The 24,387-nt window shown below is 36.6% G+C and overlaps 1 protein-coding gene across 2 annotated transcripts in view; it reads right to left on the reverse strand.

The window, feature by feature from the left end:
* Nucleotides 1-24,387, reverse strand: part of ROS1 (ROS proto-oncogene 1 , receptor tyrosine kinase) — a 129,710-nt gene that overhangs the window by 57,617 nt on the left and 47,706 nt on the right. Inside the window, exons 19-27 of one of the 2 annotated variants that reach the window (XM_008583823.1) lie at nt 17,174-17,388; nt 16,687-16,847; nt 16,191-16,335; nt 13,720-13,982; nt 11,539-11,602; nt 11,040-11,242; nt 9,070-9,275; nt 7,874-8,160; nt 3,441-3,617 (exon numbers count right to left, since the gene is read on the reverse strand). In XM_008583823.1, the coding sequence (XP_008582045.1) occupies nt 3,441-3,617; nt 7,874-8,160; nt 9,070-9,275; nt 11,040-11,242; nt 11,539-11,602; nt 13,720-13,982; nt 16,191-16,335; nt 16,687-16,847; nt 17,174-17,388 (1,721 nt within the window). Of the gene's footprint in view, nt 1-3,440; nt 3,621-7,873; nt 8,161-9,069; nt 9,276-11,039; nt 11,243-11,538; nt 11,603-13,719; nt 13,983-16,190; nt 16,336-16,686; nt 16,848-17,173; nt 17,392-24,387 lie in introns of both variants that reach the window. The other variant, XM_008583822.1, reaches the window with a different exon arrangement.

Here is a 24,387-nt window from a genome sequence, read left to right on the forward strand (position 1 = left end):
TTTTTTTTTTTTTTTTTTTTTTTTTTTTTTTTTTTTTTGTCTTTTGTCTTTTTTCCATGTCCGGCAACGGATCACAACCCTCAGTGTTGCCCCCGTACCAGACCGGGGACCGGCAACGGGATCGCAACCCTCGGTGCTGCTCCCGCGCCTCGCTCAGCCAGTGAGCGGGAACCGGTCTGTATGTGGGATCCGAACCCTCGGGCAGGAGCGCCGCCGCGCTTCCCAAGCGGCGCACTATCCAGTGCGCCACCGGGCCGGCCCATTCACTCATCTTTTTCTATTTTCCTAAAGTAGAGCTTAGACAACTGATTTTAGATTTTTTTTTTCCTAATGTATGCATTCAATGCTATACATTTTCCTCTAAGTACTGCTTTTGCTGATTATCACGAATTTTGATAAGTTGTGTTTTCATTTTCATTTAGTTCTAAATATTTTTTTAATTTCTTCTTTGACACATGTGTTATTTAGAATCATGTTGTTTAATCTCCAAGTATTTGGGGATTTTCAGTTTTCTTTCTGTTATTGATTTCTAATTTAATTTCTTTGTAGTTTGAGAATAGCACTGTATTTCTATTTTTTTTAACTTGTCAAGGTCTATTGTATGGCCCAGAATGGGATCTGTCTAGGTGAATGTTCCGTGTGAGTTTAAGAAGAATGTGCATTCTGCTGTTGTTAGATGAAGTAGTTGATACACGTTTATTATTTTCAATTGGTTGATGGTTTTTTATTGAGTTCAACTATATCTTACTGATTTTCTTTCTGCTGGATCTGTCCATTTCTGATAGAGGAGTGTTAAAGTGTCCAATTATAATAGTGGCTTCATCTATTTCTTGCAGTTCTATCAGTTTTTGCCTCATGTATTTTGATGCTCTGTTGTTAGGCACATACACGTTAATGATTGTTATGTCTTCTTGAGAATTCACCCCCTTTATCATTATGTAATGCCTCTCTTTATCTCTGATAACTTTCCTCACTCTGAAGTCTGCTCTGTCTGACATTAAGGTAGTGATTCTCACTTTCTTTTGATTACCGGTAGCATAATATATCTTTCTCCATTCCTTTACTTTTGATCTACATGTGTCTTTATATTTAAAGTGGGTTTCTTACAGACAATGTATAGTTGGGTCTTGTTTGTTGATACTCTGAAAAATCTCTTTCTTTTAATTGGTGCATTTAGATCATTGATGTTCAAAGTAGCTGTTGATATAGTTGGATTAATATCTACCAAATTTGTTATTGTTGTCTATTTGTTGCCCTTTTTCTTTGTTTCTATTTTCATCTTCCACACTTTTTCTGCTGTTTGTGGTTTTATTTGAGCATTTTATGTGATTCTATTTTCTCTCCTCTCTTAGGAATCAGTTATGCTTTCTTAAAAAACTTTTTTTAGTGGTTTATCCTAGAGTTTTCAATATATATTTATACTTTGCTTACTTTAATCATCTCTTCTTGCATACTGACTACTTTATCCATTAGAGCCCTTAGCATATTAATCATAGTGGTTTTAAATTCCCAGTCTGATAATTCTAACATCCCTACCACGTCTAAGTCTTGTTACTTGCTCTGTCTCTTCAATCTGTGTTTTATGCCTTTTAGTATCCCTTATAATTTTTTTTCTTTATAGCCATACATAATGTACTGGATAAATAAAACTGCTGTAAATAAGCCTTTAATAATGTGGTAAGGTGTGGGGAGAAAGTGAAGAATTCTATAGTCTTAGATTAGGTCTCAGTCTTTTAGTGAGTCTGTGCCTCTTGTGAACTTTACAAGTTTTTCTCAGTCCTACCCACTTCTCCTTAAGTGGAATGTATGGCTAGAATGGGCTGGAGTTGGATATTTCTCTTTTTCCAAGTCAACTAGGCTCTGATAAAACCCCAGCAGGTTGGGCTCTGGTTAAATAGTTTCTCTTGAGGGAAAACCTTGTTCAGGAGAATAGAATGCTCTGGAGTATTTCAAACAGTTTCTTTTCCCCTCTCCTCTGCTGGAAGCACAAGGGGATTTTTTAAAAGATATTTAGTGTGAGAACCAGATCAAGCTTCCAAAGGTAGAACTCACTAAAGTGTAGGGCCCTCCCACCATGGATGGGTCCCCCTGGACTTTTTAACTCTGCACGTCGCTCACATTGAGCCTCCAGCAATTCGTCAATTACGGTTCAAGTTTTCCTGTCCCCAACATTGATTCCTATAAAGGTCTCTACCAGTTTGTTCCAGTAAATTGTAATTCTCTGTATTCATCTGTCTGTCTTTCCAATTGAGGGGCAGCAATTTGCCCTGTGACCTCACTTCTTTTATGGTTCTAAGAAGAGTTGTTAAATTTTCAGTTTGCTCAGCTTTTTTTTTGCTGATAAGATAGAGAAACAATTTCCAGGCTTTACATGGACTGTTAAAATCTCTTAAATTTCTCAAATTGGAAAATAAATTGTTTTACAAAAATATGAACTAAGCTTATTTATAAATTCTTAATTTTTTCAAATTATGTATTTTGTAACTGAATACATTTAAGCAAAAAGAGTTTGTTTCATTCATTTTGTCCCTCTAGAGAGTTATATTTAATTTAGAATGACATTTGCAGCTTCATAGCAGAGAAAGCTTGATAGGAGACTCAGAAACTGCTTTACGTTTGAATATTACCAATAAGGTAATGCGATACTGTTTTTGGTTTTGTTTGGCTGGCTTTTAGATTTCATTTTTATTATGACTCTCAGAAGAAAATAAATAGTTCTGTTATAACATGGTACGTGCTTCCTATAAATCACTGCATTTCACAAAATTCACAGAGTTTATGGGGAAAGTAGGATTAGGGGCACTATATTAACAAACTTCATCAGTGACACATTTTTTTAGAAAGACAGGAACTTAATAAAAATAGCACAGAGGTACACATGTTAAATATACTATATAATACTACATAATTCTATAATACATAATACTATACTACATAATACTATAATAATACATAACACTACATACTATAATATTATTACATATTGATATGTAACACTTCAATACATAATACTACATAATCCATAATACATAATACTACAACAAATATGGCACTTTACATTGGAAGAGACCTAAGGTTTTATGCAATGCTTTTGACACCACTGGGAGGCCTAAAATATCTTTAAAAGGAGAAAAAAGACAGAAAGAAGAGAAATTAAGGGACTAAGAAGAGAAAGAGAACATGTGGAAAGAATGACAGGACATGGTTTCCCATGTCTAAAGCTGCCCATCACAGCCCAAGCTGTGTACACACACACAGAGGTAATTGGTGATTCAGGGCAAACAGAAATCGCAGTGTGTACCAAGTACTGACAGAGTTTGTACCAAAGCTGGGAGCACATCAAAAGGGGTTGGAGGAACAGCCTTGAAGAACGAGGCATTATGAGATTTTTCTGATGCTAAACTGGAAGAACAAGCCGATTATGAATGTGACTTGATTACCTGGAAAAGGCTGCATAACTGAACTGTAAGCCAGGATATGCTTACTCCTTAGAGGCTTCACCTGGGAGAGGATGGCTCCATTTCTTTTCTTTGCTTGATAAATCTGTGTGCTATTCTTTGCTGTGAGGATCCAATATATAAATTCCCCATCCACGGTTAAGCTAACAAGTGTTTTTCCTGCTGATTAAAAACATAAAGAACATAAAATAAGGAACAAAATACATTCTTAAGTTTTCTACTCTAAACAATATATAAAATTCTTTTTCTATGTTATAACTGCTAAACTTTGAATCTATTATTTACCTATGAAAAATAATACTTTTATTTTATGTCATTGAGCTAATGGTTTTAGAGGTATTTTCTCTTTTAATATCCATATCAAGACAATAAGATAAATACTGTTATTACCAGCCTTATTTTGTAAAAGTGCAAACTGAGGCTTAAAAGAGTTAAATACTCTACTCAAGGCCACAAAGTTAGTAAAAGGCAGAGCCAGACTAAAACCCACCTATGTGACTACAAACCAAAGACACCAGTCTGAGGGATGTATTATATGACAGGCATAGGGCTCAGTGTCTTGCTCAATATTTCTCCTGGTGGTTTGGAATGAACGTTGTAGTAAACATTTATCAAATTTGCAGCTCATACACGATTATCACTGTTACTAGCAGGTTCAGTTACTGCCTTGACATTCAAAAATATCACAACAGAATCAGGAAATGAAGTTTAATAGGAACAAATGTAAAATCCTAAACTCAGGTTTAAAATCAACTCTATGAAATGAAAGAAAGAGATCTGGCTTAATAATAATTAACATGAAAAAAAACTATTGGTTTTTCAAATGGCAAGTAGCCCAAAGACCTGTGGCCACTTTTCCTACAGTAAAAAGAAGACCTAGGAAGTCAGCATCGCCTTGCACTGACCAGAACACATTAAGAGTACAGCATGTCATTATGGGGGTGACATTTAGTGGGTTATTGACCAGCTGGGGTGAAATCTCAGGAAAGTGACTAGAGCTAAGAAAGATCTAGAAGCCACATCACCTGAAGAATAGTTACAGATATTTGAATTTCTCCTCTAAAGAAAGTGTTTAGAGACTTCTGGTCAAGATGATGGAATAGTCAGTCACCAATGTCGCTCTCTCCCACAAATCAACCAATTTACAACTATAAAAAAGCAACAAAAGCCAAGCTGGGGCCGCAAGAGCTCAGAGTAAGAGGAGGAGAGACCTACGGAGTGCATGAATGTGGGAGAAGCCACGATGAAGGAAAGAAAAAACTGCCCCAACCATTTCTGATCCCAGCTGCTTCCAGGCTATAGCTGCTGAGTGCACAGAGCAGGAACTGGCAAACGCCACAGCTGTGCCCTTCGGATGAAGTTGTTTGGAGACAGCAGGGGAGAAAACAGCCTTGGTGGCTCCCAGGCCAGCAAGACCACTAATACGGTTCCTGTGGACCCACAAAGGAGCAAGGAGTCACAACAACTGAAAAAAAGGAGCTACTCAGAGGCCAGTGAGTCATCACAAGGGACCGGAGCACAGCCCATCCCAGGGGAAGTGTATGGAGCACGGGCATGTGCCCACCAGGGAACCATGGACACAGCAAGGACAGCTGATCTGCCCCCCGATCAGTGTAAGATCACTCAGAGGAGACTCGTCAGGAATATAGAACTGCAGGGGGTGCAGTTTGATGAAAAGACTCAGGCCCAGACCAGAGTTTCTACACAAACTGGGTGCACAGGATCTCACTAGACCCAGAAGTACCTCTAAAGTCAACCATTAAAACCTGAGCTGCACAAAAGGCCTTCCCTAGGGAACCAGCAACAAAGCAGCAATTTAGCTCAACCACAGAGCTCAAGTACCGGTCCCCACAGGAAGTTCCCCCATTTTAGAAGTAAGCAAAGGACAACAAATTAGTTCCAGCACAGAGTTTAAGTGGTGGGAACAGCAAATAATCCAACACAGAACTGGAAGAAAAAACAAAGTACCCACAACCAGAGACAAAGCTTGATATTAACTAGCAAATATCTCATTTCACCAAAGAACACCTATAACACATAAAAGGACGGGAAGTCCCCTAGACTACCAAGCCAGAAAGGAGTGAGGGCTGGAGGCCTCAACCATGCCCCCCAACACCCACAAACAGTCCTGAGGGTGGGGGCCAAGGGTCTCGGCCACACACACCCAACATGCACAACCACCCCAGTGATGACCACCTAGCCACCACAGGAAGTGCCCTGGGCTCTCCCAAACTGGGGCAGTGAGGGGCTGAGGGCTTTGGCCATGTCCCCCAGACATGTGCAACCAGCCCAGCCACAACCACCGAGCCACAGCAAGAAGGGCCTTGGGTTCCCGAGCTGGGCTGGTGGGGGATGAGGGCTTCTACCACACCCACCTGACATCTGCACCCAGCCCAGCAAGGACCAAGCCATCACTGGAAGTCCCCTGATCTCCCCTGTGAGAATAAGGGGGGTGCCACAGGCCTCAATCCCACCTCTCCTCATTTCTCCTTCTTCCATCCCATTTCCTTCCCCTTTCTTCTCTTCCCCTCCCTCCTAACTGCTCCACAACGACATCATGGAATGTGAAATAATAATATTAATAAAGCATAATTTGGTAAAACCTAAAAAAAAAAAACAGAAATTCTTAGAATGGGCTATGACAGCTATCTAAATATAGTTGAATGGCTGTCATGTGGAAAGTGACTAATTTATTCTGTGTAAATTTAGCCATTAGAACTAAGACCAAGGAATGAGAATAATGGAGAGAAGACTTTAGATAAATATAAGAAAAAAATCTAATATTCAGAACTGTCCAAAATTTAAACAGACTTCCTTATAGTGATATTTTTTATAAACAGGTATTCAAACAAGTCTATTTTTGTAGAGAAAATTTCTTGTAAAATCATGACAGCAAAATGATCTCTAAATTTATTTTAATTTTCAAATTTTAGAATTATAGAAAGATTGACCAATTCTATACTTATACTAATGGCCCACTAGATAATTCTTGTGTATCTGATGTTAAAGAAAAAAATATACTGATACTTCTTAGAAAGACTTTGGTCAAGACTAGTGCGACATTGCAATAGGAAAGACAATACAACACAGACAATTGGGGATTTACAGCCAGTGAGCAGAGCAAGGGAGTCAGTGAACAGGAAATTACTAAGAGGGGACATCAAAAGGTAGGCCAAGGGCATAGACATCGAGCGTGGGGTAAAGAACTCTATCAGATGTTAATTTAGATATAAATCTCTAAATTGACTTGGTAGGTTGCTAAAACTGGACTCAGCAACGATGTCCATGGAAGGTCAAAGTTGAGGCTTAGTCAAGAAGAGACCTCAGAGGAGCACAACTGAAGTTTGATCAAGGAAAGAGTCTACCATGGATTTAACAGAAACAAGTAATTTTCCCAAGAGGAGAAGTTCAAAACATTAGCTCTACTCTTAAGCCCATTGAGAGTACATAGAAATGGTTTCTAAAAGGCTCTAGGTGACATGTCAACAAAACCATATGTGCAATTAGAACACAGAGACACATACTCACAGTCACAATTTCAAAACTTTATTGGATAATCCAGCATTGCCTGACAGAACTTTCAGTAATGATGGAAATGCTGTATACCTACATTGTCCATTAGCCATTAGCCTTTTTTGGCTTTTGATCACTTGAAATGTGGCTAGTGTTACTGAAGGATTAAATGTTTAATTTTATTTAATTTTAATTAATTTAAATTTAAACCACCACTTGTGGCTAGTGACCACTGTAGTGTACAGTGAGGAGTAGACTTAAGTGTATCTAGGGTGCATTTTTTTGTTGGAATTACTCCTAAATAGGAGACTTTCAAATCACTTTCAGATTTTCAAATATTTCTTCAAACATGTGAATTTCAGCAGATAGGCCTGACAAGTATTGACCAAGTCATGCTGAAAGTGGAGTCAATGGGATCATCCAAACAGATATAAAATAGGGTGTTGGTAAGACCACTGATGTTGTAGTGAGACACAGTTTCAACTTCCTCTGCTCACTAACTGTGGGCCTTTGGATAGCTTACCTTGGCTTTCTCAGCCTCAGTTTCCTCATTTGTAAAATCAGAATTGTAGTACCTACCTCATTGAGGCATTGTGGAGATTAAATGATAATGCATTTATTACTGTGCCTAGAATGTAGAGTTAAGCTTATTAAATTGTAGCTCTATTGTTAATTAAAACTTTTTTTATAAAACACATTTAGAAAACTATGTCATTGCCTACATACAATTTGCCTGGAAACAACTTGATTTGAGTTCTACAAGAACACTTGGCATGGTCTGGAGAAAGTACCATGTATATATTCTCTTGAGTATATGTAGAATGCAAGCCCCTTTTAATGGGATGGGAGGTACTGGACTGCTGTTATTAATGAAACTTGAGGTACACACAGCAGCATCTTACCCAGCATATCAGGTACCATGATAACTCTCCAACACTGACATCCTTCCAGATCCGTGGCCCAGATCTCTTGTGCTTTGGCAAAGTATATCCAGGGTTTCTCTAAGTCAGAGGTATCAATAGTCATTATTCCACGTAACTCAAATTCAGTCACATTGCAAGAACATTGGTTCTTTCCATTTTGTTTGTTTGTGGCTGTGGGTTGCAGAATGCGGTGCAAGGTGTGATTGATAATACTGTAGTAGAACATCTGATAGCCAAAATTGGAAACTTCTGTCCAATACAAGCGACTATAGAAAAAAAAAAAAGTCCCTCCAACTTAATGAGTAAAATATTTCATTTCAAATATTAGTTTCTAATGAAGATCGACTACTCCTAATGATTGGGGAGGTTGCGGGTGGGGGGACAAATGCAGCCTTTGGAGAGGGCATATACAGGCTTCCAGCAACCTTCTGAGATGAAGGAGGTCAGAAGAATTCTAACTTTTTACTTGATTTCTCAGTAAATGTGTTTACAGCTAAAGGCTTGGATTACAATGACCATAGGTGCTGCATTAAATGGCAATTAATGGCTATAAATATGAAATATATTTGCATACTTTTTATGAACACCCATCTCCATTCCCCTCCTTTTAAGATTTCTTCTGCTTCTTAATTCTAATTTACAATCCAGTTTCAAAATAGACTCTACCCATGCTTATGGCACAAACAAAAATGTATCTTTATAGCCTGGGAAATTGTTACTCAGTTGATGAATGGAGGCCTTAAAACTAATCTCATGAAGACACTAATTAAACTAAGATGGATGAGCCCAGATTTGCTGTGCAAGACATGCTGCCCATCTGTTCCAGCTCATCTCCTGCCACCATCTCAGTCCTCTTCTTACCAACTGATGATATTTTTAAATTCGCTAATATAAAAATCTGCTGTTTCCTGCTAATAATTAGCCTAGCTTTAGGTTAATCAAATTGTCAATATGGATTAGGTTTACATGTTTGTGGTTATGGGCTCATAATTTATATGGAGACTTACTTACTGCTAGTTAATTTAGTGAGCCAAGAACCTTAAGCATCTTATTTTCCTGTCATTGGTTCTTTCTAATATTAAACCAATATTCTTTAATATTAAACCAAAGATATTACAATAAATATGTCTATGTCTTTTTCATCACAATGGAAAAAGATACTCACACTTACATACCTTAAAAGAGGATAGACAGAAAAAGAAATTATTGTTGAGTTCCTATTGCAAATCTTTAGCTCCTTGGGGTATTTCACTTTGTGTTCAAGATCAACATCAAATATTTGCATTCCATTTTGTGATTCTTTCAGTGCAAAGTAGAGGTGCCTTGAAATCCAGTCAACTGTAATAACTGTGATATCAAAAATGACTGCATCTCGGAAAAGCTTCACAATAGGTAGAGAACACAGCCAAGAAGTTAGTGGTCATTTTTTTTTTTTTTAACTTGCAGTCTTTTCTATAATCGCCCATACACTTATGTATCGCACTTCTCCTTTGTAATCCAAAACCTCAGTAACAGGATTGTGCACCATTGTAACATAGGCCCTCTTCATACATCATGTATTTTTCCTAGATAATTTCAACTACTATGGCTTCAACTACAACCCACAGACCAGTGCTAAAAATCCACATCTTCAGACAAGATCCTTCAATGAGTTACTGATTCAAATATCAAACTGCCTACTGAACATCTTCATATGAATGACCCCAGAAAACAGAATTTATCACCCTACCCCAAAACCTCCTTTTCTCTTGCATTTTATATTTTTATGAATTTCCAACACTCACCCAAGGAGCCAATCCTCACATTACTACCCATAGTGAACTAGTTCCATTTTAAATATCTCCCCAATTTATCCTTTCCCTCCTTACCTCACTGCCTGTCACCTAACTCAGGCCTTAGCATTTCCTACGTGGGTTTCTGTGATAGCCTCCTAGTTGTCTCAGATTTAACCCTCTCTGACACATTATTCCCACAGCTGGCAGAGAGGTCTTTCTAAAACACAACTTGACTGTGTTAATGCCATACTAAATTTCTTTAATGGCTTGCTGTTGGCTTCTAGATTGGCACCTGACTCCTTAGCACAGTAAAGGAGGTCCATTCTGTTCAGGCTCCTGTCTCCCTCTCCAGCTTTACCACTACCTTTTACTCCACCCTCGCCCTCACCTCCATCCCAAGCTCCCTCTATCTGTAGCTCCCTGAACATGCTATGACCCCCTTGTCTCCCTGCCTTGGCACTTGCCAGTCCCTCTGCTTTTCCCCACCTTCACCTGGCTCATCTTTGTGCCCAAGATGTTCTTCCATTCTAATGCCACTACTCCAACCTAGATCTCACGTTCATTCTTTGTGATTCCACTACATCCTGCTCTCAGCAGAGTAGCTATACTAGTCTGTCTTCTCTACTAGCTAACATTTAGTGAATGCCTACTATGTGCCAGGCATTGTGCTTTACATGGATTACCTTATTTAATCTTCACGGGAACTCTGTGAGGAGGTACTACCTACCCACAGAGATAAATAACTTACTGATGGTCACAGATCTAGTAAGTGGTGGGGCCAGAATTAAATTTTAGGTAGTCAGATTCCAAAGCTCATCCTCTTAATCACTATGCAATACTGCCTTCCTAGTGTTAGAGTAATACTAGACTGGGTTTGTTGAGAGCAAAACCTGTCACATTTTTAACTTCAATATCCCAGGATCTACTACAGTGCCTTAAATTCAATAACTATTTGCTAAATTAATCCTGAATGGCATTTACCCAGAATCTATTCTGTATTCATTTGTGGCATAATGATTACACATCTGTCCTTTTCAGTTATTCGTGTCCGGCAATGGATCGCAACCCTCAGTGTCGTGCCTGTACCGGACCTGGACCAGCAACGGGATCACAACCCTCAGTGCTGCACCCGCACCTCGCTCAGCCAGTGAGCGGGAACTGGTCTGTATGTGGGATCCGAACCCTCGGCGGGAGCGCCGCCGTGCTCCCAAGCGGCGCACTGTAGCAGTGCACCACCGGGCCGGCCCCTGTCCTTTTCAGTTATTCTTATCTTAATGGCTCAACCATCAGCCAGTTATTTTAATTATAGGGTAGTATAATATGCAAATGATCCATATTCTTCATTTCAGAATAATTACATAGTGAAATACCTCCAAGCTGGATCGATTGTTCAAGTTCAGAAGGAAGAGTGAATCTCCTTGAGTGTAATACACCATCTCATTATCTGCAGTGTATCCCACAGCACTGATGTCTCTTTCTGCTGAAAATGTCCAAACAACTTGATTTTGATCCATATCTAAAAAGCCTATCTTGTTGCCAAGGAGAGTTATGAGGTAAGGAAATGGATTGATTTCTGAAAACAAACAAGTAGATAACATACATGAGAAAACTAACTTTAGCAAAGTCTCTTGATTCAATATCAGGCAATTTTGAAATCCTTGGGACCCCTTTGGATTCATCTGATACATCAGTCTCAGTGAAGACTCTGGAGGCTAACAGGCTTGTTAGACCTGTTTTGACGATAATAAAAATTGATTATTTTATTTACCTTAACTTTAGCTCAGAGACAGTGTTCATATCCTTAAAGATACCAATGGGCAAAAAAATGCTCTTAAATTGTTATTGACACAGATTTTAGATACCAAGTACCTGATGTTTTAGATTTCACTACGTCAGAAAATGGTCCTGGCCCTTTAGATGTGAAGACCCGAACCTAAAGAAAACAAAACAAGAAACTACATCCAATGGTGTTCTCAGTGGCAGTAATTAAGTGCTGAGACTGACAAATTACTGAACATTTCATTTCACACTCCTGATACACACTATTAATAATTTTTGAGTAGTTATTTATATCTAAGTATATAGCAATAAATCACTACAAGGAAAAATATTGCCCCACACTCATGTCATTTTTTTTTTTTTTTTTTTTTTTTGTCTAGAAAAGTGTAAAGAAATGGCACAAATCTGCATTGGAAAAAAAAAATTCTAAGAAAGGTCCAGGGATTTCAGGTACAGCACAGGTGGTGATGAATGTATTAATTAATTTGATTGCGATAATCATTACACAATGTATATATATATATATATATATATATATCAAATCATCATGTTGTAGCCCTTGAATATATACAATCTTTGTCAATTAAATATTTTAAAATAAATAAAAGGTCTTCAACTATTCCCAAAATTAAGTCACATAGGCCAATGGAAACAAAACTGTGCAAGTTATGGTAAACTTCCAGTTATCTTGAATTCAACAACTAGAAGCTTCAAATAATTACATTTACTGTACTTTTTAAAAAGATGATTGATAAAAAGAAAATAATTAAACCTTATATTTGAACATGATTGCGCATTTCAAACCACTTTCACATTTATTACCTCTTCTGATCCTCACAATTACTGAGAGTAGAAACGGGACCAGGATTATAATAAGGTAAGTAACTCATCCACAATGACACATGTAGAAACTGGCTTAGGAACCAGGCCTTCTGAGGGTCTGTACATTTATCTTCCCACTGTGCCATGCCACATTCTAACCGTAAAGTTTTTTTTAAAAAATTTAGATATATTTTATTGTGTAATAAATCATTTCCATTTCCAAACCTCGCATATTTGCAATAACCTATAAAAAAATTGACATTCATAATAATGGCCTCAAAATATAGAGCCTCAAGTTCTCTTTCAATCAACAAAACATTGTATTATTTCTATTATACTTCTAATATTAAATACATGTTATTGTATTCTATATATTGCTATCTATGATTTTTAATGGTGCATATATATATATATATATACCAACGAGTCTTTGCTTTTGCACAGGACTGTGTTAAGGAAAATTCATACATATCCATGCATATCGCTCTGTATGGTTCTATGGTGACTGAAATTTGAAACTACATATAGAGAGAGAAACAAATACACTTAACCAGAATGCTTATTTAACTAGAAAACTCAAAATTCTTAACAAATAATAATGTTTACTATCTTTAACTTTTATGTGTAACTTTTTATTAGTATAGGTAAACCTAATAAATTATCAAGATAATTGTTAAATTCAAATTTTATAAAAAAAAAAAAAACACAGATCCACAGGAAACACAAATCCCTAAAATACTCTGCAAAATATTATTCCTCCCACAAAAAAAAAATGAAAAATAACTCTAAATCCATACAACACTGTCATGAACACAGTAATTAATGATATTAAAAGCATCAAGCCATTTATTATAAGTAGAAACTTACTTCATATGAAATTTAAAATGTCAAAATGGGGTGACAATAGTATGTTTCCTTGACTGCTACTTTCTCTTTCTGCTCTACCAGTAGAGAGGTGGGTAACTGAGATATCAACTACGCTGGCCCTCAGTTTCTATTTCCAGCTGCAGCTCCAGTTCGGAGCATCAAGATGATTCACAGCAGTGGTGTGATATAGTGGAAAGGACTCTAGAAGCTGGATTACGGCACACCACTTCACCATGCAGCTTTGGTAATTGACTGATACAGAGACCTGCTTTTTTCTTTGCAGTATGAAGATCAAATGAGATGGTGAATATGAAAGTCCCTACCATGATGCATAGGCCATAGTGACTGTGTCAAGTAGTAATGGTCTAGTCTGAACTTGAAATGTACCCTGAATGGGAGAAAGTTGTCAAGGTGTCCTTTACCAGAGCTATCCCCTCTCCCCTCTGTACTTTTGCTGCTCTCTTGGCCCATCAGATCACAGTGTACCTCAAATTACTGACAGAGTGGCAGAATTCTTAACCTAGTTCTTTAACCTTCTGTTTGCATGATTAAGAATCCCATATCCCAGTGTCTCTCTCATACCTGGAAGACAACCATGAACCCAGGACTCATGCCCTCAAGTTGAAAAGACATCACTGAGGGAGTGACATTGACAGCAATCCAGTCTTTGAATGTTTTACTTGTGTCACTTTGGTTGGATATTTGGTAGAAAATTTCAAATCTTGTCAACACACCATTTTCATGCTTAGGTTTATTCCACCTAAATTTCACCACAACTTCATTCTTATTGTGATATTTTCCATTTGGTAATATAAATATTCTGGGGTTCTCAGGTGCTGATGGAACTGAAAAGCAGAGGCACAGATAGGGCAGAAAAGAATATAAGGCTGACTTTTACTACCCATGATGAGGGTGTGGAACAACTTAGCAATAAATAGTTCTCATTCTAAACAGTTGAGGTATATCTGTCTCATTCTGAAAGATCATCAGGAGAGAATATTCCATAGATTTCCTCAGGAACCTATCCTGACATTTCAGCAAATCTTACTGACAGGCAAGATTTCCTTGTATCCAACCCAAATCCTTCCTGCTACTACTTAAGTGCTTCTTTCTTGTCTCTGCCCTGTGTAGTGACAAGGTAGCTGGTTCTCCTTATGAAATGCAATATTCATTCACTCTCATCCTGACAGAATCATTTCACCATGGAAATGTCCATCACCAGGTGGGAAGGCAATAACTCTAACCAGCCTCCAACGAGTTCTAGGTGTAGAACACAGCATATCAAAGATCCAGGCCCTCTCATCCTGAACCACCTAGGAGGCAGGAAATTTTGGAGAAGGCTGATAGCATCCCAAGAGTATGGTTTGAGAGTCCCCATCTATTCTAGAGCCAAACCAAGCAATTCAATCACTCTGAGTCCTGTAATCAAGAGAAATTCCTCTGCCTGATTTCCACGTCGTCCTACCCTCTTCTTCCTTGGGACTTCTCCACAAGGCCCTCAACCCCTCCCCCATCCCAATCACTATGCTTCTTATTGTTTAACACTCACATCATTACCCAATCTCCAGGCCTTCTTACATTGTACTTCCCATGTGGGATACCTTTTCTTGCTCCATCCCTAAGGGCCCAGCTAATGTCTCTGCTTCCCAAAAGCCTGCCTGGGCCATAGAAGTTCATGTGCACATCCTTCTCCTAAGAATGCCTGAGGCAGTTGGTATAGGTGAAGGTTTCATAGTCTTGTCTATTCATTCTATGCCACTGTGACTCAGTTATCACACTGTCTTATTCTATTATTGGTAGCTGCGTATGCATTTATTTCTCCACTGTTTCAGAAGCTCCACAAAAGAAAGGATCTTTTCTTATTTCTTTTTAAATCCCCCCAAATCTAGTATAGGACTGGCACACAGTAAGTGCTTAATAAATATCGGTCAATTTGAATAATTTCCTGGCTATATTGTAAATTCTCTGAAGGCAAAAGTCAGATCTTATCGTTCTCCCTTATTGCCCTCATCATCCAGCAGCGTGCTGTTGACCCTCACCCCAAATGGGTCCCCAATGGATGCAGTCAAGTCCTTCTCCACAGAACAATCCAACCAAAGCTGATATCCCAAGACAACCTCAAACAGAGCATACCTTGATCCAAATGCTATCTGCTCCAGAACCTGCCCAGGCTCCACTAGGTTCCTGTTGTGAGACTCATGGACAAATATTGTTGAAAGAATCTTTATAGTAAAAAATGCAACGATGAATGCATATCTGTGTTTATTGAGCTCTTACCGCCTGCCAGGTCCTGTGCTAGGAAGTTTGTGTAAATTAAATCATTATAATACTATCATTTATCAACATTTGCAAGAATGACTGAATGGAGATTTGATGAAACTGTAGTAAAAAGCCAGAATTAAGTCCCAGCTCTGTCACTTAGTGGCTATTGCACACTAGGCCACTACTGGGTTTGCATAATCAAGATCATAACACCTGTCCTGTCTATCTCAGAGCGGTGTGAAGATCAAATGAAATAACGTTTCTGACACATGATACGTATGCAATAAATGTTTAATAAAGGAGTGATACATATAATGTGCTTTGTACACTATAAAGTGATATACACATGGAAAGATACGGCTAATATCCTTTCTAAAATATATTTCCCCAAAAAACATTAAATTTAGACATCAGTTATTCACCCAGGGAAGATTCTGAGCTACCATCTATCAGAACAGCCTGCCTTCCAAGAAACTGTCTTTGCTCTTAAATGCCCATTTTTTTATGAAAGTTTTACAAAATTTCTGAAACATGTTTCTGCATCTCACATATCACTATAATCAAGTAAAACAGTCTTTAAGAAACCTCTGAAATATTCTTTTGTAATAAATTAGGCAGATTTATTTTAATGGTGTTATCATAATCTCCAAAAAGTCATTGAAAAGGTATTGAATCTAAACACATCTACAAAACTGAAAGTTATGTTTAAACGCTATTAATTATCTATTCCAAATACCAGAAAGTGAGATTCTGTCTTTTTTTTTTTTAAAGAGAGATTTTAACCCCTGTACCTGTTTCAGGTGCTTGAAGTGATAAAGATGTTTTGGGGCCCTTTCCCCAGTAGGTATAAGGAGTGACAGAAAGATTAAACAAGGCATAGGGCTCCAGCCCTTCCACAGTAAATACAGGTAAAGACTGTTGTTCACTAGCCAAGAACTAAAATATAAGAAAAAAACATTATTTTCTTAGGGGGAGAATTACAAAATCTTTCATTTCTAATTAACTATAATCTCCAAACTTTGGTTCACATGTGAAGTCAAAACTTGCAATTTTAGAAATGCTTATTTTGGCAAGTCCCATGTTTTAGACCAATTAAAGTGTATCTAATATAGCAGTTAGCACCAAGCAGTCAGAGACTGGCTGTAAACAGTGTTGTCAGGAATAAACTTAATAATCAAATGCAATGGTAAAACAAAGGAAATGGGCTTGGTTAAATGAAGGAAATACAAATCCATGTAGACAGGGCTGATACAGATGGCACAGTCTGTTTGGGAAGCAACACAATACCTTAGAATGAGCACTAAATTCCACACTGTAGAAAACTACACCCCAGTCCACCACAGGGGGAGCATTCCACAGGATTTGAAAACTTGAAGCATTTCCTTCAATCCTAAATGAAGACTCTAGAACAGAATCTGGGATAACTTTAGGTGTATGGGAAAAGTTCCCTATGGGATGAAAGAAAGAAAGGAACAGAGGAGAAAAGATTTAGGATTATCGATTAACATAGAAATCATGGGAAATCAATAGAAATTACTAATAATTAGACCTAAAACAAAATTTTTCTTTCTTTTAATATATCCTGAAAAATCATCTTTTTCTGACTTTCTCAGGCTGTAAATTTGGGTTAAAATAAAACTGCCTGCAAGAAAACCAATAGAAACTACTAAAACTTAACTCCTCTTAAAACATTATTCTTAAAAAATTCCAAACCAAACATTTATTTAACAGAAGGTGTAGGGGAGAGGGAATAAGAAGAAACAAAATATTGTACCTGGCAGAGGCTTGAGGGATGTCTGAATAATTGTGAACTGATTAAATTTGGCTGGTTCCGAAATGGAGACACTGGTTCTCTGACTTATTTCCTGAGCTGTGATAATCCTAAAGCCATTGATCCAGAAGAGCCGACCACTATAGTACATCAGCGCATTCTGGGAAATTTCAGAAGTACTCCAGGCTGCAAATTCTGTGATGTTGGTGTCCCCAACGCTGCTAAAACATAACACCAACTAGTATGTGTATCTGGAGTGGGAGAACAGCTGGTACATGCAAGTATTTGTGAAAATATGTTTGTGAGTATGTGTGTGCATTTGTGTATATTAAAAGAAATAATATACTTCGCAACAATAATTGCCATTATTTTCAGTTCCATATTAAGTTGATTTCTTACAAAAAATCAAAGTAGTAGAACTAAAGTAAGTTTTCTGAGGGATTTCTTATTAATATGATATTGCAATAGCAAGACTTTATACAGGTTGCAGCTTTAAAAAAAACACTTATGATTTTGGTGATTTTCCACATCAAAGGCACAACCTAAATTCTCATTACTTCATTAGCATAGAAATCACATTTTTGGCTTATTCCATGTGCTCCTACAACACTTGCATTAGCAGAAGAAAGACATGAGGCAAGGTACTTACAGGACTCGTAAATAAGGTTACCGACCAGGAATGAAACCAGTAAAAACCAATGCATAAGTATAAATTTGCCATCTGTACACACAAGGTTCAAAGACAGCCTATCAATGTGAGGCACAATGCTGACAGTACCAAAGTCAAGGGTTCGGATCCCTGTACCAGCCAGCCACCAAAAAAAAAAAAAAACACCAACAAAAGAAAAAATGGATTTAAAAAATCAGTTTTATGACCCCCACCACCTCATCATGAACAGGCAGAAATAACAAGATGAACAGCAAATATTAATCTAGAAGGCATAGTCTGTTCAGTGGTTTCTCCTTATTGAGCCATGCCTCCCTCCTACTGTTAGTAAGTGATCTTATTTCCTTGCCATTAATTATTCTAGCCTGCTTAGTTTTTTGCTTTTTACTATTTACAACTGTCTGTTGCTTCAATGATGCTTATCAGCTTCTACAGCTTAGTCAAAATGTTCCATTTCAGACTGGAGAATTCCAGTAAACAGACTATTATTTAAATTGCTTTAAGAATATTTTCTCAATGAAAGGGAATTTTACAGTAATTTTTACTTTAAAAATCTGCTTGGTTGTTTTAAAATCATACCAGTTACCTAGTACTCAACAAAAACTATCTCAGTGATTCTCAGTGCTTTGGAGTGGTGGTTTGGTCTTTTATGATGATCTATATAAGTCTTTTGGGGGGGGGGCTGTAACTCATTTTAAAGCATTGACATTCCCCTCTTTATAAAAGTATAAACTATGGTATTCAAAATCAAAATAAATAGAAGTTTGTTTTGAAAATTTCACAATACCCCCTTGAGAAAATGGAAACTACCTCAGAGGATCAGAGCTGGGAATTGTGAATCTTATAAAGAAGAATTATATTCACCAGTACATATTATTTCCATAGTCCTTTTTCTAGTAAAATACTACTTGTCCAAACCTACTCAATTGCGAAGACAGCATCTAGTTTGCCTTTGAACTTTCACCTACTTGTCTAATTTTACACTTTGCTCTTTCTACCTCTCATTAGAACTTCCCAGTGACTTTCCGAGATATACAAAACCAAATTCCAGATGTAAGGACACACAGCAAGCAGGATGCATTTGACCCAAGAAGACTAGTCCTTTTGGACCACCCACAGAGCTACAGCAGCCTATACCCATGAATGTGTTCATGTCAGCCTCACTCACAGAGTTGTTTGTATGTTTCAGCGTTCCCCAAACTGTCCCCAGGACAGAGGATTTCTCTGCAGGGCAAGACCAGATACCACTTAGTTGCCACTGGCTTGGATTGCTCCTTGTTTCCAACTAAAGACTCCTCTCTCCTGTGAAAGTCTGCAGGGTTGGGTTGACCCCCTAATTTTTTATCTCTGGAGTTCTGCACAACTTCAACACAAACTCCTCGCTTTCAGGAGGTAAGTACTCCAAACCCTTTAGTCCCCAACAACAGGCAAAGCTGGGATTGAATCAAAACTCAGCCAAAAAATCACACAAAAAAATATGTTTGCATCGTGAAACCCTTCCATGCAGTATTAGATGTGTATATAGGTCCCCTGAAGTTACTCCACTGAGAATTGGTTCATTCATTTATTCATTCATCCTGCAAATGTTATATTTCTAGTTCTATGTTAGCCACTAGGAATACATTGATAATTAAGGCAAATACAATCCCTTCCCTCATAGAATATATTGCCTAGTTGAAGAAGCAGGTAATTAGCAAATAACTACATTATCAAATGGCACTGTAAAAGAAAAAAGTAAAGTGAGTTCCTTAACAAGGAGATCTGCCAGGTCCGGACAGTCAGAGAAAGACTCCCTTAGGGAGCAACATTTGAGCTAAGCCATAAAGACAAAACATGAATTAACTAAGGGAACTAGGCTGGGAAAACATTTTAGGTTGAGGGAACAGCAAGGATGTAGGCTCCTCCAGAGCAGTATAGAGCAATCCTGATGTCACTAAATATACCTGAACTTTATGACTGGTGCACCCTTTTCAACCTTCAAGTCAGAATTGTTGTTATATAGGCAATAGGTTTATTCTTTTATAAACTAAAGGGAATGGATGTACATAAGAGAGGAAAGAGCAGTTTGAAGGGTGGTTTAATTATGGTTATCAAGTTCAGAATAAGATGAGATAGCAAACAGCTGATCTCACCTTTTACTACAAGCTAGAAGTGTACTGTCCAACATGGTAGCCCCTAGCCACATGTGACTACTGAGCCCTTGAAATGTGGCTAGCACTATTGAGAAACTCAATCTTTAATGCTTTTAATTTAAACTAGTTTAAGTTAAATTTAAAAACTAATATTTGATTCTTATACTATGAATCATATATATGATTTATTAGAAAACTTTAAAGCAATTTTGGAACAACTTAGCTATATAAATCAAGTTTTCCACTTGTAAATGTTATAAGATTAAATACAGATCAAGTTATTTCTTATGAAAATGAAGTATGCAAGTTGAGATGTTCTGTGAATATAAAATACACTGTACATCTAAGAATTAATATGAAAAAATGGATAATTTTTATTACACTAAATGACAAATAATTTTTCTTCAGATTACATGTTGAAGTGATCATATTTTGGACATATTAGTAAAATTAAGTTTACCTGCACCTTTTCACTTTTCTTTAAATGAGGTGACTAGAAAATTTACAATTACATATGTGACTTGCGTTATATTTGTATTGGACAGGGCTTATAAACTAAAGGCAAGGAACTTAAAATGTAGAAGAAGGAATTTTGATTATATGCTAGAAAAAACCTTCTGCTTCTACAACTGCTCTGGAATTCCTGTCTCTATGTACAACTTTTTTTTTTTTTTCCTGGTATGATTGAAAGGCAAGACTTTTTTGGAGGGCAAAATTGTCTGTCCTTTGTGTAATCTCACCAAGAGCTTCTATACACCACTGGGCATACATACAAGAAAAGATTACTAACCTTAAGATGAGCAAATATTTTTTTTTAAAAAAAGCTTTCTTCCTTTCGCTGCTCAATCCAACGATATGAGTCTGTGGGTGGTTGAGGAGGTAGGCTCTCAAACGACACCAGCTAACCAGCACTCGGAGATATACAGGTACAGAGAATGGGCCATGATCCTTCAGGACGTGTTTGCTTTGAACATTGCCTATATCTCACTTCAGACAGATTCTCTCAGCAATCAGATTACCAATACCTTAAGTTTCTAGGGAAAGGAATGACCAGATTTCTCTGATTCACAGGTGGGAAACTAGCCAGAATTGTGTGCCATAGTTGATGTAAAATAATTGAGTAATCAGATTTGTTGTATATACATGTTTATATGCAATGTGTGTATACATATATATATATAAATTCCTTTTTCAGAGTCCCCGTGATTGATAGTTTTTCTATCTACAAAAAAAGGGGGAATTTTTTAATCTAAAAGTATTTTTGGCATTATCTTTATTATATATCTTTAATATAATTAATATAACATAATATCTTTAAATATATCTTTAATATAACAGGAGTTCTTGGCTTTTGTGAGATGAGACTCTTGGAAATTTGATGAAAAGTATGGATTCTCAACTTCAGAGCACTGACACACATCCTGAAGCCCTCCATGAACCACCTGCAGGGATTGGAAATCTCTCCCCTAGAGCATGACCTTTTATTTTACTTTAATTTTGTCCTGACCATCCTCTAATAAATCATGTGAAATTGGGCAAATTTATGAGTATTTCTGGGCCTCAGTGTTCTTATCTATGAAATAAAATGATCTCTAAACTCTCCCTCTAAATGCTGTGCTCTAATGGTTTTATGTCCTATATTTTAATTTTAGATATGCAACTGCTCCCTTGAAGTTAAAAACTATTGGCCATTTAAATTAAAAACAACAAAATAACATGGATTTCATACTATAGGTAAAAGTACAATATATGAGAACAAGAACACAAAGTGTGGGAGGGAAATAATTGGAAATATGTAGTCATAAATTTTTTAAATCATTCATGAATTAAGAATATTTTTGCATATTGACTTGATAAGTTGAAGATGTATAATGTAAATAATGCATATTTTAATCTTTAAAGCAATCTAAATAATATAAATAGATATAATTAAAATGTCATTAGTGAGGATAAAGTGAAATACTGAGAAGAATTTTATTCACCCTTAAAAAAGACAGAGAAATAGGAACAGAGAAGCAAAAAGCTGAAGAGACAAATGGAAGTCAAACGTCAAGATAGTAGACTTAAATTCAAACTTATCAATAATTATATTAAATGTAAATGAACCAAACACCCAAATTAAAGGGCAGAAATTGTCAGTCTGCATCAAAAAGCAAAACCCTATATGCTGTTTACAAGAAACACATTTTAAAAGTAAAGACACAGGGCCAGCCCGGTGGCGCACTGGAGAGTGCGCCGCTTGGGAGCGCGGCGGCGCTCCCACCGAAGGTTCGGATCCCATGTGGAGACCGGTTCCCACTCACTGGCTGAGCGCGGTGAGGGCGCAACACCGAGGGTTACCGGTCAGTAAAAAAGACAAAAAGGAAAAAAAAAAGACACAAATAGATTAAAAGGAAAGGAATAGAAAGAGATGTGCTATGTAAACAGTAAGTAAAAGAAAGCTGTTATGGCTATACTAATATCAAATGAAGTAATCTTTAGGAAAAAGAATATTGACAAAGAGGAACAGGGTATTTTTTAATGATAAAAAGGCAATATAATCAAGCTTGTAGATAACCAATATACTAAATATTAAATACTAAAGCACCCAGATACATGAACTGAACAAAACTCTCAGCAAATCTACAACTATAGTTGGAAACATTAACATCTTTTTCTCAGTGATAGATAAAACAAGTAGAGAAAAATATTTTAACAACACTATCAACCAACTTTACCTATTTGACATTTATAGACCACTACACCAAACAAAAGCAGAATAAACATCCTTCTATAGTGCACATAAAACATTCACCATGATACACCACATGCTGGGAAACAAAATAATCTCAATAAATGTCAAAGGATTGAAATTAAACATAGTATGTCCTTTGGCCGAAATGGTATTAAATAAAAATTAACACAAATAAGATAACTAAAAAATCCCAAAATACTTCAAAAGTACACAACATACATTTTTTATAACCCATGGATCATGGATCAAAGAAAAATAATAAGAGACATTAGAAAATATTTTGAACTGAATGATAATAAAACACAGTATGCCAAAATTTGTGGAATACAACTGATGTAGTTCTTAAGAGAAACTTATTAGCTTTAAATGCCAATGTTATAAAATGTTGTTGAATGGAATGATGTGAAAACAATGGCCTCTCCTTTCACCTTAAAAAGCTGTGAAAAGAGGAAATTACACCTAAATAAGTACGAAAAGGAAAATAATAAAAATAAAATTGGAAATTAATGAAATGGAAAATAGACAAAATAGAGAAAATCAACACCATCAGAGATTCTTTGAAAAGACTAATAAATTTGATAAACCCTTGGAAGGAGTGATCAAAAAAATGTATCAATAGCAGAGGTGTAAGAGTATATCACCACAGTCCCTATAGACATTAAAATGATAATGAGAGGATATTATTAAATTAAATTTGACAACTCACACAAAATGGATAAATTCCTTGAAATACATGAATTACCAGAACTGACTCAAGAAGAAATAAAAATACAAATAGCCTTATATCTTTAAAAGATACTGAATTTGTAATCAATTTTTCACAAGGAAAAGTCCAGGCCCACATGGATTCACTGGTGGATACTATTAAAATTCAAAGAAGAATTAACACCAATTCTACCCAAATGCCTTCAGAAAATTGAGGAGGGAATGCTTCCTAACTCATTTTATGAGACTACTGTAATCCTTACTAAAGTATTCTACAAAAAAACTACTAGAATATATAAGTGAATTTAATAACATATCGAGATACAAAGCCAATTATACAAAAATCAAGTGTATTTCTCCATATGATCAATGTATATGTGGAAAATGAAAATTTTAAGAATACCATTTATAAAGCATCAAACAAATCAGATACTTAGGGATTAGTTTAAGGAAAGATGTGCAAGACTTCTCCACTTAAAACTATAAAACACTGCTGGGATAAAATTTTTTAAAACCCAAATAAGTGGAGAATTATACTATTTTATTGATTGGAAAACTCAATATTTTAAGATGTTCATTCTCTCTAAACTGAAAAGAGATTCAAAATTCCAGCAGGCTTTATCCTAAAAATTAGTGAGATGATTTTAAAATTTATTTGGAAGGGCAAAGGATCAAGAATGACCAAAACAAAAATATCGAGGGAAATAAAAGTTGGAAGACTTAATCTTACCTATCTTTAAGTCTTTCTCCACATTTTCAGTAATCAAGACAATGTAGTATTAGCAAAAGAAAAGACAAATATATCAAAGGAACAGAGTAGAGAGTCCAGAAATAGACCCACACATACACAGTCAAATCATCTTCAATAAGGGCACCAAAGCAATTAAAGAAAGAAAAATCTCTTCAGCAAATGGTGCTGGAACATCTTGATAGCCATATAGAAATGAGAAAAAACCTTAACCCCCACCTCACATGATAC

Source organism: Galeopterus variegatus, unplaced genomic scaffold (assembly GCF_000696425.1).
Source record: "Galeopterus variegatus unplaced genomic scaffold, G_variegatus-3.0.2 Scaffold3053, whole genome shotgun sequence".
NCBI lineage: Eukaryota > Metazoa > Chordata > Mammalia > Dermoptera > Cynocephalidae > Galeopterus > Galeopterus variegatus.